Source organism: Aphelocoma coerulescens, chromosome 3 (assembly GCF_041296385.1).
Source record: "Aphelocoma coerulescens isolate FSJ_1873_10779 chromosome 3, UR_Acoe_1.0, whole genome shotgun sequence".
Taxonomy (NCBI): Eukaryota; Metazoa; Chordata; class Aves; order Passeriformes; family Corvidae; genus Aphelocoma; species Aphelocoma coerulescens.
The window spans coordinates 15,977,377-15,995,097 of record NC_091016.1 but is presented as its reverse complement, the minus strand read 5'-3'; the positions used below and the strand labels follow the sequence as shown (position 1 = coordinate 15,995,097).

The 17,721-nt window shown below is 48.9% G+C and overlaps 1 protein-coding gene across 1 annotated transcript in view; it reads right to left on the bottom strand.

The window, feature by feature from the left end:
- Positions 1–6,173: 6,173 nt before the first annotated feature.
- The window catches only part of LOC138107014 (TOG array regulator of axonemal microtubules protein 2-like), a 30,302-nt gene continuing 18,754 nt past the window's right edge, over positions 6,174–17,721 (bottom strand). The window contains exons 8-15 of the mRNA XM_069008344.1: positions 17,147–17,382; positions 15,506–15,658; positions 14,235–14,352; positions 13,176–13,279; positions 11,606–11,810; positions 10,213–10,429; positions 8,789–8,875; positions 6,174–6,606 (exon numbers count right to left, since the gene is read on the bottom strand). Coding sequence (XP_068864445.1) covers positions 6,353–6,606; positions 8,789–8,875; positions 10,213–10,429; positions 11,606–11,810; positions 13,176–13,279; positions 14,235–14,352; positions 15,506–15,658; positions 17,147–17,382 — 1,374 coding nt within the window. The 3' untranslated portion in view covers positions 6,174–6,352. The remainder of the gene's footprint in view (positions 6,607–8,788; positions 8,876–10,212; positions 10,430–11,605; positions 11,811–13,175; positions 13,280–14,234; positions 14,353–15,505; positions 15,659–17,146; positions 17,383–17,721) is intronic.

Genomic DNA, 17,721 nt, shown 5'->3' with positions numbered 1-17,721 from the left:
CAGGGAGCCCAGAGCCCTGTGCTTTCCAGGAATGGCTCAGCTGCACACGCACCCTCCTGCTCCTCTCCCGGCCCCACAGCTGAGCAGCCCTACAGCTACACGGGGCACTGGGAGCTGCACAGCTCATTGCAGGGGGCACATGCAGGGCAGAACTGTTCCCTGGCAATGTGCCCAGGCTCTCTAGGCTGGCACAAGAGCCTTCCTCCCGCCAGAGAGCGGCCCAGCTCCCGCCTTACCTCTTTGTGAGGCTGAGCCATGCTCAGCCTTCACCGTGTCCTCCCTGGCAGTGACCCCGGGGGCAGCGCTGCTCAGCTGCCCCTGCCGGGGCTCCTGGGCCAAGGCCCCCTGAGCAGGCTGCGAGCGGAGACCTGCACTGCCAAGGCCGGGCTTCCGCACGTCAGTTGGCACCAAGCCGAAAAGTTCAGCCAGGTCCCTTGGGAACAGAGGCATCCCAGGTCCTATCACACACCATGAATTTTTTTTCTTCCTCTGGGCTTTTGTTGTAGACTCAGAAGAAGCTGTAGATCAGGTACAAGGGAAGAAGTGAGTTAGTTGAACTCCCACCTTTACAATCACCACAACTAATGGGTGAGGCACTCGAGGGGTGTTTTAATATTGAGAAGATCGCTTTGTTTTTATTTTTCATGAGGCTAGCATCACTATAATTGGTCTGAACTCTATGGAGCTGGCAGGACAGGAGAGAGACATTCCACTACTTTGCTCCTGTGCTGCTCATGGCTCATCCACTACTTGGAAGGGATCCCTTTCCTTCCAAACAGTTGGCAACCCACAGGGGGGTCTCTAGAATTTGACAATTCCACCTAGGAAGTAATTGCTTTCCAAAGCCAGTTTTCAAGGCCTTTGTTTCTGTAACTCCCCCTCAGTTCTCAGCTGGGTTTTGTTGGTGGTTTTTATTTCTCTTTACAACAAAGGCAGTGCTGGGACACAAACAATGGCACCATGTATTAGAAGCTGCAGAAGATTTGCAATCAAAATTAGATGTCCCCAGTATTCAAGCAGCCCATATCTGTAGGGAGCACATTGTTCATGCAAACGTTCCAGCTTTTCTCTGCTTTGTTGCTCCAGGGGTTTATTCCCTGCTTTCTCTCCTGCAGAGACACCCAAACCCAACATAAACATGACCTGCCTCAAAACATTTCTGATCTTCGCTAATCCTGACAATTCAAAATTTTCTTAATGGAAATGGCACGGGGCAGGTTAATCTGAAATGCTCTCCAACGGAGCTTTTAAAACTCAGAGAACTAATGATTCTGTACAGGCCTCCACCGATGATAAAATCATGTGGCAGCAGGACAGTAAAAAGGAATAACTGTCTTAAATCAGGATTTTTTTCCCCTGTAGAATGGTCAGCACAATTATAAAAGCGTAACAGGTAAGCTTTAATGAGATAGCTCATTTCTAGAGCAGAATTAATCCAGCTAAAATGCCACCTTACATACTCAGCAATACTTCTCCCCAGATGCATTCAGCATTCCAGCTGCATATCAGCAATTACGGAGTCATTCCAAAGGGGCCTTGCCAAGGATTTGGCAGAACTAACCCTGAGGCAAGGGACCAGTGGATCTGATCCCTTTCTCTGCATCAGCAAAATTGTTCCTTCAAATCTCACCTCTCCTATCATTCCACGCCCAGAGATGGCAAAGGAACAACAACACTGTCATTGAGGCTTTGAACTTGAAAGCAGGGGCTGACACACATGCACCAGACACCGCATTTTGTCTGGCACAACTCTTCTTGTCAGGGCTCAGGCAAGGCAGGGAGGGGGGACAGGGCAGAAGCCATCTCCTCCCCCAGCCTCAGCCTGCACTACTGACACGGGCAGAGAGAGTCGGGGAAGAGATTTGCCATCGTGAACCTGCCATAGGTGGCTTTAGGCTTGTGCTGTCAGAGGATGACAAACTCTGGTCCTGCATAGGCTGCATCCATTTGGAAGTCTCCTTCCCCTTAATTGGAACATTAACAAGGCCTTTCTGTCTAAGGAGGTTTCCCTATTTCTCCCCATGCAAAACCAGGCAATGTCCATGAATCTCCTTCAGATCGCAAAGGCTTCAGCACAGAAACTGCCCCAAGGGAAGGTGTCCCCCTTCAAAGGCAGGAGGAAGGAGTGGGAACATTTCTCCTTTCATGCTAAATGTCTTTTTTTCTCTACTAATTATGACCTTAGAAAGGGTGCAGGGAGATGAAAGGCATGTGCAGGATGGAGAGGAATGTTTTCTTTTCCTGTGGCACATTTCCCAAGCCCCAAGGTACCAGTGCAGCTCCTGGAGTAATTTTCACTGCACCACCGGAGCACACTCCCAGTGACCAGGCTCTGGGAGAGTCCACTGAGCCCATCAAGGAATTCAAAGGAATTTGAAGAAATTTAAACCAGGATGGTTTTCAACCAAACTGTCCCAATGCCACCCCTGGGTCAGCATTCCAATGGTCATTTTAGGACAGACATGCCCTGTACCTACTTGCATGTTCAGAGTTCTTCTCTTTGCTTCTGCTGCTGGATCTTGGCCTTGAGAAAATGGAGGACAAAAGAACATATGAGCAGGTAGAAAGAGAAGGGCATGGAATGTGTGTAGCATCAAAGGAGGCAAACCTTCTTAGCACGGTCCCCCTGATGAAGGAGGAAATGCAACACATAAACCCAACTGCAAAACTGCAAACCAACCCAACTGCAAACCCAGTTGCAAAGCTGATGAATTGTCCTTAAGCTTTCAGTTGCTGGAGTCCCACAGAGCTTGCCAAGCTCTGGCTGAAACACAGCAGTCATTCTTCAACTTGCATCAGACCTGCCCAGTTCTCTCCTTTTGGAGCCAAGTGGCTCCTACAGCCTCTGTGAAGCAGCAAGAGCTGCTGAGCTGAGACACAAGTCTGTATGGAGGGCAGCTACTTTTGTTCTCCTGACAAAGCTTGACTTTGCCTGCTCATGCCTTACACTGGTGACAGTCTCGGGCTACATGGGGTCATAGCACTGCTCTCTCCTGAGAATGACAGTACACCTGCTTGCTCTTTCAAGGACAAAAAGGCCTTTTCCAACTCAGCTGCTAGGTAAGGATATTCAGATTGCACTTTAAAAGCCCTACGGATGCTTTTCAATTGCAACTTCTGTGACTCCTTCCTTATCCTTGTCACTAGGATAAGCTTGACAGCTACATTTTCTCACACCTATATCCAAGCTAATATCTTTGCATCAGGTACAGTCCTATAACTCTTCTCTAGCACCTTGCCCTCTTTGATCTTAAGCCCAGATCGAAATACTAGACATCAATCAGATTATACATCTGTACCCCAAGTTTTATCTGGGCTCTGGTTTCACGGTGGAGGCCCAGGCACAGAGAAGTCACGCCTGACATTTACAGAAGCAGCACCTGAATTTGCAGACACCTCCTCAGTAGCCAATATTTGCCCTGACATATTCTCATGGCCGCAGAAGTTGACAGTCAAGGATCACAGTATTCAAAGAACTGCAGAATCCAGATCCATGCAATACAGTTCCCAAATGACACCACAAACATCATAGAGGGAAGCAGTAGCCAAGTCCAGCAGAGGACCTGTTCTGAGGTGCTCTTAAGCCCTGCCTCCTCTTCCCCACAACCACCTCTGCTCTTAGGGCATATGGTGTTGGGTTTGCCATTGCGCTGGATCACCACAGATGGGCAAAATGGGGAATACACGGAGGTTTGCCTAAATACATGGGAGAGATGACTGTGGAAAATAACCTCACGAAACAAGAAGAGCGAGGGGAACAGCACACTGGAGCAGCAGACACCTTGGCTTACCTCGTCTCCTGGGACTCCTGGAAATCCAGCTGCAGAGAGCTTGGGACAGACGCTGCCGCACTGCTCACAGGGGGACTCACTGCCTTGCGTATTGGGGGGATCAAAGGTGGTCCCAATGACCCCTTCTTCATATCCCCACCGCTGGAAAACAGCAAGGAAGCCTGCAAAGAGTAGAACACAGTACTCCTCAGATCAAGCATCCAGCCTTGCCCCCATTCATGCCTGAACACATTTAGCCATGCTGTTAGCTGGGACCTGGCAGAAATGTCAAACTGATGGAGCAGCTTGGTCTAGGACAGGGAATGGAAAGGGAAGTGGTGAGTGAGAGACCATGTCCCACATTTGCCACTTCTATCCCTGTGCTCACTTCTCTGGAAATATGGCTGGATTGCCAGCTGGCATCCACATGTTTGGCACCAAGATGTCCTGTGGTGCCACTGCCTCCACTGGCCTTTTGGATCGTATGGGAATGGGCTTGGATCCCTGTCCCTAAAGCACCTAACAGCCAGTGCTGATCTCCAGCCAAGCCCCCACAAAGCCATTCTGCAGGATGTCCAAACCTGCTTTTCTCAAGCCCCTCCTTTCTGCTGCTGCTTCCCTTCCCTCGTACAGTTCCCCAGCAGCCTTTGAGCCCCGATGCTGCTGAGCTCTGGGGATGCTCGGTGCTCTCCAGCTCCCACACATCCATCATCTCAGGCTCACTGGCATTTAGGAAGATCCACAGAGCTCCCTGCCCTGCTGCTCTCTGGAAGGCCTCTGCCGGCCCAAGTTGCTCCGGGGCCCCCATGCCATGTCCAGCAAGGTGGGTGGAGGCAGCAGGGGCAGATGCACACCCTTCCTTAGTATCCCATTGTCCCTGGCACAGCTAAAGAGCCAAACCAGGCCCTGTTCAAACTTCAGCGGAAGGATCACTTCCTGTCAGGGATGCACTGGGCCCTTTCTCAGCAAGGCTGGAATCAAGTACACAAGCCTTGGGTTGGACATTCTGTTTACCAAAGCTGTTGTTCATCCGCCTCCTCCTGCACCCCATGGCAAACCCAAAACAACTGCAGGTCCTGGCCCTGCTGCAAAGGCAATCGTGGGGGTGGGCTCTGGACTGCTCTCCCCATGGCCACCTGCCATCCCTTCCCTCTGGACAAAGCTATGCACGATTGCACAAAGCTGCCCAGAAGCTGATGAAGTCTAGAAATAGCATCAGAGACAACTGGGCACAAGGGCATGGCTGTACAACTCAAAAGCTGACACAACCTGGAAGTGACTTTGCAGGTCTGCCTGTTCCAGCAAACACCTTTCTCCGTCCAAACAGGACACAGCTGACAGAAAACACCACCAAGACACACAGATGGTTCACACATACCCGTAGTTCACTAAATGTAGAAGGATTGGTTCACAAGATTGGCCAACTTCAGCTGCTCTGACTGCCTGTTGGTGTTTTCTCAGCCATAAGACAGAGCAGGAGCCACAAGAGAGCCCCAAAACCATGCAAAGACCTCCCCTGCTACTGATACACGCTGAGGACATGACGCCTGCACTACACACCCACTGCAAAGACAGCCTGAAGTGCAGTGTCCTGCTGAGCTCTCCCTTTGCTCAGCTGCTTCCCTGGGCTCACACCACAGCAAAAGCTCTCAGAGCTCTGCCTACAGCACATAAACTGGAAATCCACCAGACAGGACTTAGGTTGGTCCTTACCGTATGTCCTTTTCCCTCTGAACTCAGCTCCTGCTGTTTTCTTCTGTCATCACCATTGCCAGTGATAGTTTTCCCATTCTCCTGCTCTCCGCTACATATTTTGTTGGTGTTAGAAGAAGGAGAGCTCTTCTGGATGGGAGGCAATGGCTTGGAGGGAAGGAGCATAGAGGGAGATGCCACGGTAAACTTCTTGGCAAGAGTGTAGCCAGTCAGTCCTGCAAAATGGAGACACAAAATATAACAGAGGCCACAATGCCAACATAAAGCATCTGAAGGTACACTATTTCATTGGAGAGATTCCCAGGTAACTTCTAAAGAGCTGCACAGGGAAACACGCTCCTGCCAGCAGCCACTTGAGGCAGACCAGGGAGACACCCTGACCCACTTCCAGAGAGCCAGCACAGGAACAGCCTGGCCTCTGGGCTGCCCTGGGACAGCAGGGAGCCCAGAGCCCTGTGCTTTCCAGGAATGGCTCAGCTGCACACGCACCCTCCTGCTCCTCTCCCGGCCCCACAGCTGAGCAGCCCTACAGCTACACGGGGCACTGGGAGCTGCACAGCTCATTGCAGGGGGCACATGCAGGGCAGAACTGTTCCCTGGCAATGTGCCCAGGCTCTCTAGGCTGGCACAAGAGCCTTCCTCCCGCCAGAGAGCGGCCCAGCTCCCGCCTTACCTCTTTGTGAGGCTGAGCCATGCTCAGCCTTCACCTTGTCCTCAATCGGAAGTTGCTTCAGGCACCCCATGCCACGACTAGGAAGGGGGGTGGAGAGAGCGGGGGCAGGTGCACACCCTTCCTTTGCATTCTGTCATTTTTGGCACAGCTAAGAAGTCACATCCGGAGGTGTCCAACTCAGCACTTTGTCATCTTTCTACAGGTCATCGACACTCCACCAGCCCAAAATGTTGGAGAGGTTTTCCTGCACATGCGGAGGCTGGCTGGCAGCATGCTTCCTCAGCTTGGCGCCCATCACCTTGTAGAGGGCGCAGGCAAGCTTGGTGACCACAGTGCAGACATTGGCGCTTCGGACAGGCAGCGCCTTGTTCCCCAGGAAGGACCAGAGCACGGGCAGGGCGTAGCGCTGGACGACTTCGGGGCTCCTGGGATAAACCCATCCCACAAGCGCTGCCGGAAGAGAGACACAAACTTCTTAACCACCAGCCTTAATGCAAACAAGGATCTACCTCTACTTGTGATTTTGGGAGTCTCTCTGGCTAAGATCAGTGAAATAACAGTGAGAGCCTCATGATCCAGAAATGGGCAAAGCAGCTGAACATCCCCGAAACAGAACCACCAAGCTCTCAGGACTAATTTCTCCAAACAGAGCCTTGTACCTGTGGCAGACTTCACACCTTTACTAAATCATTCCACAATTTATTTCTGCATGAACAGTGACTGAAATGTCAAATTGCTGTTTATTTCCATTTAGAAGTTGTCGAAACCCACGCCAAAGATTTTGAAATGCACCATAGAGAGGCAGTTGAGAGATTTCTAATAAAAGGGATGATTCCATTGTTGTGACCTTTGATGTCAAGTGCCAAAAGTCTCATCTGGCTCTTCCCTTTGCTTGGTGGCACACGGCAAAGGGCAGTATTAGACCACACTTGGAAACTCCAGCCCACCAGAGATGGGTGCTGTTTGACAGCTGGATTTGAAACATCAGTGACTAGCCGGTGTCTTTGGCAGAAGGCTTTTGTGGCTTCTAACAAACAGCTGTTTCAAACCTCAGGCTGTCTTAGGTAATTAGCCAGACCCCATTGCCATGGCATTGGAGCATCTCCAAATTTTAATGGCATTTCCCCTCACAATGTTAATGGCATTTTTTCTTACAATGTGCGCTGAAATAGGGGAATAGAGAGAGAAGAATGCTACACAGGGGACAGAAATGTAACCAAAACACAAGTGTTCTCTCCCGCTGTCTCCAAAGCCTGCTCTCTGCTCATTTTCTGAACTGTATCAAACACAGACAAAAATTTACTACCAACAGGCTCCTTGCATGGCAGATTTGGCTGAGAGATCAAAACCTGATATGGTCTGGGGACCATTCTTATTTTCTGACCAGGCAAAATGTTATGTAGTCGCCATTTATTATTCTGTGGTGGAAGAGACTTCATTTTCTCTATGCTGTTAATCCACCAGCAGTCATCAACATTTAAACAGCTCCTGAAAGTACCTAAAACCAATTCTGCTAAGCAGGAAAAGGCTTACAGTACCCATTTTAAAATGGGAGTTCATTTGAGCTTACATGCAATTAAAGACATCGGTCACTACGCAACTTGCGCAGAGAAATCTCAGAGAGATTGCCACTAAATCTCAGAGAGAGCATCTGCTCTTTCTAAAGAAGTCCTAATTCATGTTTAATGCCTTTATTTGAAAAAGAGATTAAAATAGCTGCAAAACTAAATTCCCTATTCCTGGAGATCTACTTTATTCAAATGCTCTGTAAAGGGCCTTTGACACTCCAATCGCTGAAGGTGCCCTTTTGAGATTCAGAATGAAGACACAAAGTGTATTAAACCTTGCATTTAAAGATGCTGGCATAATTAGCAGTGGATTTAGCCCCAGCTAAAGCAAGGCTATAAATAAAGCAAGGCTGTACACTGTCTTCTCTAGCATATATTGAGATTATCATTTTTCCATCCCTTGGCTATTGCTGACATAGCAAGCTCCTCTGAGCAATCAATTATCAGCTGCATTTGGAGCATTTTGGGCAGTGCTGACATAGGAAGACCCTGACTGCACACCCTGAAATGCTCAGTCCAATGGCACTTTGACAGCACAGGCAGGGAGCCTCAGCACTCTGCTTCTGCCCCTCTGCCCCCAAAGGCTGCCTTGCACAAAATCCGGGCCTCGTTAGGCTCGTGTGGGCTGAGTTTTGACCTAAGCTGTGACCCCCAGGCACTGCAGGCTTCCACCTCAAAACTTTCCAAGAGCAAAGCAAGAATTCTGTGAGGACAAAACAAATGGATCCCCTGAAACAGCATTTGCCACCATTTCCCCTAAAGGATCAGAGCTGTCCCGGAGCTTCCAAGAGAGGAGCCAGCTTGGGAATTTTTAGCCCCTCCCTTTCCTGGAGGAGGCTTCTGAGATGCCCCAGTGAGAGCTCAGCCCCGAGGCCGAGCGCCGCCCCCATCTCAGATGCTGCACACCTCTGCAGCAGCCAGGGAAAACCTGCCCAATACACCTTCCATGGGTATTGGGCAGGAGGGACAAGCTCAGCACCTCCTGATTTGGACCTGTCTATTCACTGGCATTCCCTGTAAATTCTGCCTCGGAAGACCTCTTGGCTTAGAAGGGGAGGCCATACCTGAGAGATGCTCCGTGACATCCAGCAGAGCTTGGCCCTTCAGTTCACTCCTTCGGTGGCTGAACTCTTTCATCAGTGATACTTTATCTACAAGGGAAACACACATTTCTGCTCTCTCTTCTGAGGTCATAAGACAAAGGCCAGTGGGGAGGGAAAGGGCAGGGGCAACTACATTTTGTAAAAGAAAGGAAATTCCTGCCGATTTTTGAATCCTTTTCTTCTTTCCTTCCAGCCTACTTGGGAGGATTTTAAATTCCAAAAGAAAAGCTCTCCTTTCACATTTATAAATCCAAAGTTGTCTGCTGTACCAGGAGCTATGTAAAACATTTCACATCAGGGACCTCAAGAGTTCAATCACACGTAAGCAGTGAAAAGGTTTTGCATCCCAGAGCTTTGCAGAAGTGATCTTCTCCCTCCCCTCTGGAAAAGGGTGAGAAGGCTCCAAAATTCACACATCCATTCCCACCTGAAGGATAAGCTGTTTTTAAATGGCAGGTTACCTGTGTGGATCTAGGGACAAGACACCAAGTTACTCATACAAGAGCTATTACTGCTCAGTGCCTCAGTATCCTGTGGGTTTCTGTAACATCTGTGAAATCAGATCTTGGCAGAGAGACTGGAAAATGAACTGATTTCCCAATACTTGACCGTCGTATGTATTTTAGTTTTCCTTGTGCCTATCTGTTGCGGTTTTGGGGGTCTTGTTTGAGTTTAGACACTGTTGCCTGCATTGTCCTGCAAGCCTCCAGTCCTACCACTCTAATAAGCCAAGGCAAGCTTTTCCTGGAGACAGAACGTGTGTGGGATGAACTGTGGTCCCTCGCAGGGTCACCAGGGCTGGCAGTGACAAAGCAGGCAATCTGCTTCATTGGGAACCACTACAGAGCTACACCCCAGTGTGGGTTTCAGTAGCAGGGTATTATTAAGAGCTCCTTTCCTGCATGAGATACAAAAAGGAGGTCCCAAATGATCTTCATGCAAGCATGCAGTAAAGAACTGATCCTGCTGTCCTAATGAAGCTAATGCCTATAATGTGGAGCCTCCCAGGAGGCTGCTCTGCAGAGGTTTTGATGCACCGGCGTCCCTTCATGCCAACAGCAAAGCTATTCATTTGGGAAGTCAAATGGGGACCAGGAAAACTCCAAACATCCCTTTGGCCCTGAATTCCAGCAAAGCTGTAGTCCAGCACTTCCTCTTCAGACAAGCAGCACAGAGCCAAGGGCTCCTGGGACTTTTGGGAAATGCCGATGCACATTCAGGCCTGTTGGGGGACTGGTGCGTAAGGACTGCACCTGCACAGCTTCTGGTGGATGTCAGCTGGAGGTTTCCACAGACAACAACAGCTGTCAAGGCACTCAGCGTTCTCTTGACTTGCAGAGGCAGAGACACAGTTGAGGAGAGTCCATGCCAGGGCTCAGCCTTACCTAAGTGAGCCATGGATGCTTCCAGCGCTTTCACAGCTGCGGCATATACCCCGTGGTCCTTTGAGTTTAGGTTGTTTGTTATTCCTTCAACCAAACAGATGATCACCGGGTTTAAGGCATCTTTCAGGACGCCTATGATTTCAGCCAGCACGTCCAGCACCTTCTGCTTCACTTTCTTGTGCGTATCACCAAGTCTCGGGACAAAATAATCAAAAATCTGTGAAGAGAACAAACAACATGAAAGCTGGATTAAAATGTCCTTGTTTGAGGAAGGGATGTAGAAATGAGCACTCAGCAATGTAAAAGATGAAAGTGATCCTTCCTGTCAGGTCAGCACTTGCTTGCACAATTTTCCTGTGGGCCACTCACTGGAATGGTTGCGCAACCTCATGCTGGTTGAAAGATTTTCATATATTTTGAAGAGGTTTGGGCGGGGACAGAATAGTTCCTATGGTGTTTCCCTCCACATTTAAATCATTAAATTAATCCCATTTATTGATGCAAAACAGTATCTTTGCTTTCCAAGTATGGAACCAGATATTTACAATGCCCGTTTTTCTACACAGTTGTCTCAAGTTCTGAGGGCAGTTATGATTTTGCCAAAACTATGGCTGGAGGAGATCCAGGTTTTGTTCCGTCTGTCTCAGAACCTGTGTCTGGAGAAGTGCAGGGCTCGGATCAACTCTTCCAGGATCCAGACCAATTGTCTACCTAGCAGGTAGACTTCTGAAATTTAATGTGCTGTACCGCTCTCATTAGAGCAGGTTCAGTCCCTTGACAGCCACATTATCAGGCACCATTTTCTGGACAAAGGGAAAAAGCAGCTCCTGGGAGGAGAAGGAAGAGATCTGTCCCTAGCCATTTCCCTCCTTTTCCAAAGAGAAAAAAACGACCCCCCCAAGAAGGGTGAGCACCGTCTTTACCAAGAGGAATAGGGATGCCGATGGAAACGAGTAGCCAGAGTTGTGCCTGTGCAAGACAAGTCGGAGTTTACAGAAGTATCCTTTGAAAAAAATTGGTTTAAACCTGCCCAGCCTGATACTTCTCTTCCCCATCCAAACCCATTTTTTTGTCTAGAGAATAATTGCCACGCTTTCAGTGGCTGCATTCCCTTCACTTAACCCAAGTGGGAGTAGGAGACAGCAGAAGTTACACCAGCAGAAAACTCTGTCCTCATTTGATGAACAACATCAATAGGCACCTGCCAGACAAATATATCTGGACTGAAATAACTTGTCCTGAAGCGTGGAGCTGAATTAAATATTTCAGGGTAAGAGGCACCAGCCTGTCCCACACAGCCAGGATGTAGTGCCAAGACACACTGAATTAACTTTCCTGCTACAGGCTTTGGAAAGGAGCTAAAGGAAAGGAACAATGAAGACAGCCTACATACTTGGACAGTGTTAGTGGAGACGAGCTGGGGGCTGGTTTTACACAGGTCTAGGAGGAGTGCCACTCCTTCCATCCGTGTCTTAAACTCCTTGGCTTCCAGGAGATTGTAAAGCTTCTGGAGTGGCTCCGTTCCTTTCACAGCCAGAGGTAACGTGACCTGGGCTTTTGGGCGGCGTAGGAGGCGCTCATCAGAGGTAGACTTCACCCTGGAAAATAAAACCAAATGAGGACCTGTTGGTGATCATACCTTCAGTTAACTGTGAGCAGAACATCTTGGGGAAGTTTCCTAATGATGTGATTTCAAGCTAGAAAATCCTGACCTGAAAAACAACGTGACACCTCATGACAATCATTACAGGAGACAATCTGCAAGCAACATTCTCACCAGTGCTTACTCAGGAAAACCACGCATGAGATGCATCTCACTTATCTCCAGACAGCTTCCCAGGTACACATGTCGCACTGCTTTGTGAGGAAAGAGAGACGCTACTTCCAAGTTTAAATGCCTCATCATGAGGGAGGCGTGTGTCTTAATAATAAGGAAACTCATCCCTCTGGAGAAGTGTCTCTACAGCAGGCATGACAATCTGGAAAAGTAGCTCAGATGCATCTGAACAGATGGATAGGGGCATATCTGAAGGATCCAGAAAATCAGTAACAGGGATAAAAACAGAAGCCAGACATCCCAGCACTACGCTCACATGATTGCTTCCCTAGAGACCAGATCCACAGCTTAACAAACCCACTGGGAACAACTCTCTTGGATCAGCCGGTCTCTTCCATGGGCATGGGAAGATCCTGACTATGCTACTGAGCCATGTGGTCACTCTCCTGCCAGCGCTGAGCATGACAGAGCTAAATAAATCCCCTCTGTTATCAGTGGACAACAGGTACAAGTAGCTCTCCCACTGGCAGGAAGAGACAGCAAGGACCAAATTCCTGTCTCAAGTGCTGATTGCAGCACAGGGGGAAATAAACCAAACATGCTGCCCATCAAGCAAACGGTATGAAGGACAGGAATGTCAAGACAAAACGTCCACATTGAGACACCTGTTGACCAAAGTTGCTCAGGAACTGGCTTGCTACTTACTACTCATCTTGGTACTGTCTGAGGGTAAGAAAACCATGATTCAGGAAGGCCAAACCACATGCATGGGAAGTGCTATTTTGGGGAACGGCATCTTGCTTCAAGACTGGGACTTCTCATCAAAACCCCCATCTGCAAAAGACTGCTCTCAGAGGAAAAAAAACCCTGCTTGAATTTACTTGTCCCAAGTGAGGCAGTGGAGACATGGCCCTCTCACAGCCTCCACAGCACTGTCCTTGCCACTGCACTGGATCTTCTGAGCTGCAACCGATGGGTGTCTTTTTGTCGCCCATTTTTTGTGGAAACCCTTCCAGAGAAGTTGTGTTCAGAGTAATGCAGAAGGAGACATATTTTTTGATAGAGCATTTGTAGGGAAAGGAAACAATCTCTGGCACAGGTCATCTCCACCGGAAAGATTTTCCTGAGGAAGAGACATGTAAAGCTTGTCATGTGCTTTGTCACATCTAACTAAAGTGCTCAGTACCGTTTACTAGAAGGCAATGTGGCCTGGGGCTTCTTCGAGCCATCGCTCCTCTTCTTCACAGGCTCCTGGACAGATGGGTGCTCAGCCTTCTGCGTTTCCATCCCCTACAAAGGCATAAAGAAACCCCATGGATCTTTAGAATGTAAAATAGGAAATTACCTGTTTAAAACACAACTTAGAACCAGGATCGCTGCTACCAAGGCTTAGGCAAACATTTCGGAACTTACAGAAGGAAACAGGCCAGAGGTTCAGTGATGCCAACTCTTTGTTTTCAATAGCCCAAGGCAGGTTGTGGCTGCTACCATACTGAGCAGCAGTCTAAAATCCCAAATGCATTACTCTTGAGCATAAATGGGAATAATGCAAACTGGTAGGGAACGAATGTTCTTAAAGGAAGCTGCAGAAAAATTTGGACTCTTTGGAGGTTGGCCCATTGTGTTGGAAGTTGATTTGGTTCCACACTCACTCTCCCTGTTGCTGCACAAAGGCACACTCCCTTCTATAATGGAGGTAAAAAGAATAAAAAAACCTCCAGGCAAACAAATGATTTTCCACTGGATGCTGCTGAATTCACCAAGCTTCTTCCAGCTCCACAGGGCATGACAGCAGGGCAGTATTGCCAGAAGACAGACAGTAATTGTAGTAATTGGGATTGACTGGGACATCTTTTGTATATTTGGAAATTTTCTTGGCACTACTGCTTCCTGTGTCTTTTGCAAAGACTCTGTTATCTCCAGAAGCACTGTTCTCACTTAATTGCGTCACTGGGGGCAGAGTAGGGATAGTGGGGTGGGGGGTTATGCTTAAATGTAAACCCATTTTCTCCTCTTTCCCTTCCCTGTTTGTGGCCGATATTCAAAATATCCAATACTACACTTTTCCCCTAATACTATCAGTTCCTTTGTGCTCTGCAGATGAACAGGTTGAGGATCAACAGTTCATTCCCAGGAGCAAAAGGATTCGGCAGAAAAGGAATGAGATAAGATTAGGTATGTTTGATCTCATATCAGCAGTGGCAATACTTGCACAAAGGAGACATGTCTCCTACCAAGCACTTACTTTCTTCTTAATTCTTGTCAGAATATCTTCCAGGTCACGGGTGGAAAAAGATTGTTCCAAAAGCCTGTTAAATTTTCGGTGACTCAGCATCATTTTCACCATCTCCTGTCCATAATGCCTAACAAGAAAGAAAGAAAGAAAGGTGAACAAACAAAGGAGGAGTGTTAACAGAATAAGCTGATACCTTAAACTCAGCAGCTGCCATACCTGCATGAGAAGGCATTACCTACTCAGCAAAGAGAGAGATTTACCTCCACTTGTCACTGCACAGTGCTGTCAGCTGAACACAAGAGACAAGAGGCGAACGTGGGGCAACAGAAAATACAATCTCACTCTGAAACTGTGGGTGCGCTTCTGTGGCATCGAAGGATCCCAGGGAACAAGCGAAACACCTCTGCTTTGAGTCAGAGCTTATTAGCAGTGCCTTGCTGCCATTGCACAGTCATTTGCCTTTCTTTAACTGGCAGGGAAGCCAGGACCAAATGCCTCATGCTTGCTTTTGATTATTCTATACCATATGTATGCACAGGGGCAGCTAGTTGCTCATGCGTTCTTGGCAGCTATTAATGGGAATTTAATCCTCAAAGTAAGGGGATTTTGGTGGTTTGGGTTGATTTTGCCACTAGGAAACCACAGTTTTCTTCAAGAAGCAATTTGGAGGTCATTCAGCCCCAGATAACAGCATTATAGAAATCTGCAGAAGAGGTTTAGAAAGACTGAATACATTGGCTAAAGATCCCTGGAATATTTCTAGGAAAGTCTTAAGTTAATGAGAAAGAGATGTATGGGATCCTTCAGTGATGAACATTAGCCAACATTTTGGCTTTGTCTTGTGCACCTAAGGCCAAGCAAAACTGTTTGACTGCCTCATCTGATGGCTCTTTTGATCTCAGGAAAGACTCATTCCAGTCCCAGGAAGCTGGCAATGCTCCCTCTTGCGGGACAACCTCAGGTTCCCCAGCACAGTCATTTCCCCAGACAAGCCAGGGCAGTGGTCACAGCACCAAGCCTGACAGAGCTCAAGAAGCGTTTGGACAATGCTCTCGGGCACATGGAGTGACCCTTGGGGGGCCCTGCGCACGGGCAGGAGCTGGACTCGATGACCCTGATGGGTCCCTTCCAACTCAGCGTATTCCGTGACTCTGTGAACCTCATCCACACAGTGAGGTAACTTAATATTTCCTTTAGCTTCCACTCTTCTGTGGTTTTGCCCTTTACAGCCAGACACCCAACAGTTTTCCTGTTTTAGGAGGGGAAATGAAGATCATTACCTTGTGTCCTCGTGACAGTCCTGAGCAAGCGTCCCTGCCGCGTGCGCCAGCCTCTCAGCCCTGGGCGTTCCTGCAAGCTTCGTGACTCCAGTTTTCTCCATCAAGGACAGGAGGAGTTGGGCCGCGCACTTCCGCACCTGGACGTGGCGGCTCCTGGGAAGAAGAGAGCAAACACTGGGGCACAGGGAGCAGAGGGACACAGCGCAGGCCTTGGCCAGAGCATGCTGTCATTGCTGGGGGAAGGAGGCCTGGATTCTCCCTGACACTTGGGACACCTGTAGAAGGTTCTGTCCTCAGAGAACCACAAAGTTAGCCCTGTACAGAAGGACTGCCTGCAAGCAAGAGCGAGGAACTCAGTCTCCCTGCACTATCTGATACTCAATGTCTTTCCCCAAATTCACTCGGAGAAAGAGGGAAATTAAAGACAAGCCAGGCTGACCCATCAGGGGCCAGCCGCTACACAGACAGCTGCAGCAGGATTGAGGATATTTCCACCCATTTACCCCCAAATCTGCAGACCTTGGGAAAAAAACAAATGCAGGGAAAACACGCTGTGGGACATGAAGTTGCAGAATATCCAGCAATGCAGCCGGTTTCTTCTGTGAGGCTTGGCAAGAGATACATCTGAACGTTTCCCCCTTTTCCAAAGCTGAGGAAAGGGTGGCAGTCAGTTTAGCCAGGTTGTCCTGTTCTAGAGAGTGTCTCTTGGGGACTATCAGGCCCAGCACCAACACTTAAGGCAGCACCTGGTTCAGCTGTCCCATGGCAGTCGGCCTGTGAAGGTGCCTGTACAGTGATTCATCATCTCAAGGCTAACATGAGACATCAGTTTGAATAGAAAGGGGGGCTCTAAGGCCAGGACAGTCATACAAGACTCCTCTTGGCCGGAGCTGCACCTGCTGTGCAGGCTGTGCCACACCCAGCATGTTGTCCCCCATGTGCTCCATGCCCCAGCAAGAACCCTCCTTACTTCTCAAGGGAATGGCATAATGAGGATGCATGGTTTTTCCCAGGGCCTCTGTGGTTAGGGCTGTGAAATATCAAAGAGCGCTCACAGCTGCAGTTGCAATTGTCCCTCTTCCCACAAAACCACAGGGCTCTATCCTTAGCCTTTGCAGGCACTTTCACTTGCCCGCCATTCACCACATCTAGGCAACTCGGACAGACTGGGAGAACTCCAGGAAGCAGCAGCAAGCTGAGTCAGGGGAGGTTGAGGTTGGATATCAGGAAAAAGTTTTTCACCCAGAGGGTGGCTGGGCACTGGAACAGGCTCCCCAGGGCAGTGGTCACAGCACCAAGCCTGAGAGAGCTCAGGAAGCCTTTGGACAACGCTCTCAGGCACATGGTGGGACCCTTGGGGTGTTCTGTGCAAGGCCAGGAGCTGGACTCGATGATCCTGATGGGCCCCTTCCAACTCAGCATATTCTGATTCAGCTCTGTGATTCTGTCAACTAATGGGCTGCACGAGGGCAGAAATAGGTGACAAGAGGAAAGAAGTGAGGTTGATCGGAGAGTCACTGAGTTCACAGAAGATGCAGGATACAGGACCCTTCCCTCCCACCATTCCCATTCTCTCTCTCAGCCCTTCTCCCCCCCACACAATAGAAGGTGAAGAATATCACTAAGACAAGAAGAACCTACTGGACTCCACTGTCCATGAGAGCAGTCATTGCTCGTGCAGGAGTCACATGCTCCACCATGACTCCCAGGGTCTGACTGGCTGCTTTCTGAACAAACTCTGGGGAGTTCCACACCATCTGGAGAAGGACCCGAGCAACCTCATCCACCTCCGAGTCCATGTCCTTCTGCAAGGTCACAAAGAGCTCTCCAAGAGTGACGATTGCACAGTAAGACACCTTTGAGCGAAGGTTGGTCACCTGGGGAAGTCATGAGGGGAAACATAAGAATCACCTTGAAAAGAAAACCAGTTGCCTTAGACAAAAGTCCCAGGAAACGACAACACTTCCAGCTGTGTCCTGGGGAACACAAAAGCACAGGCAGAGCAGAAGAGCACAAGCACAGAAAGGCACTTACTCTGGCACCAACTTGTGCTAGGCCTCAGGCCTGCTTACTGCAGGCCTGAAACATATTATTTCACTTAAAGTGTTCTACTTAACTCTTCTGTAATGTCCACTGCTTTGGTTTTAGGCCCTTTTATTCAAAAAACAAAGAAACAAATTAAAGCAAGGGCTGCTCTCAAACCATAAAGGCACAAG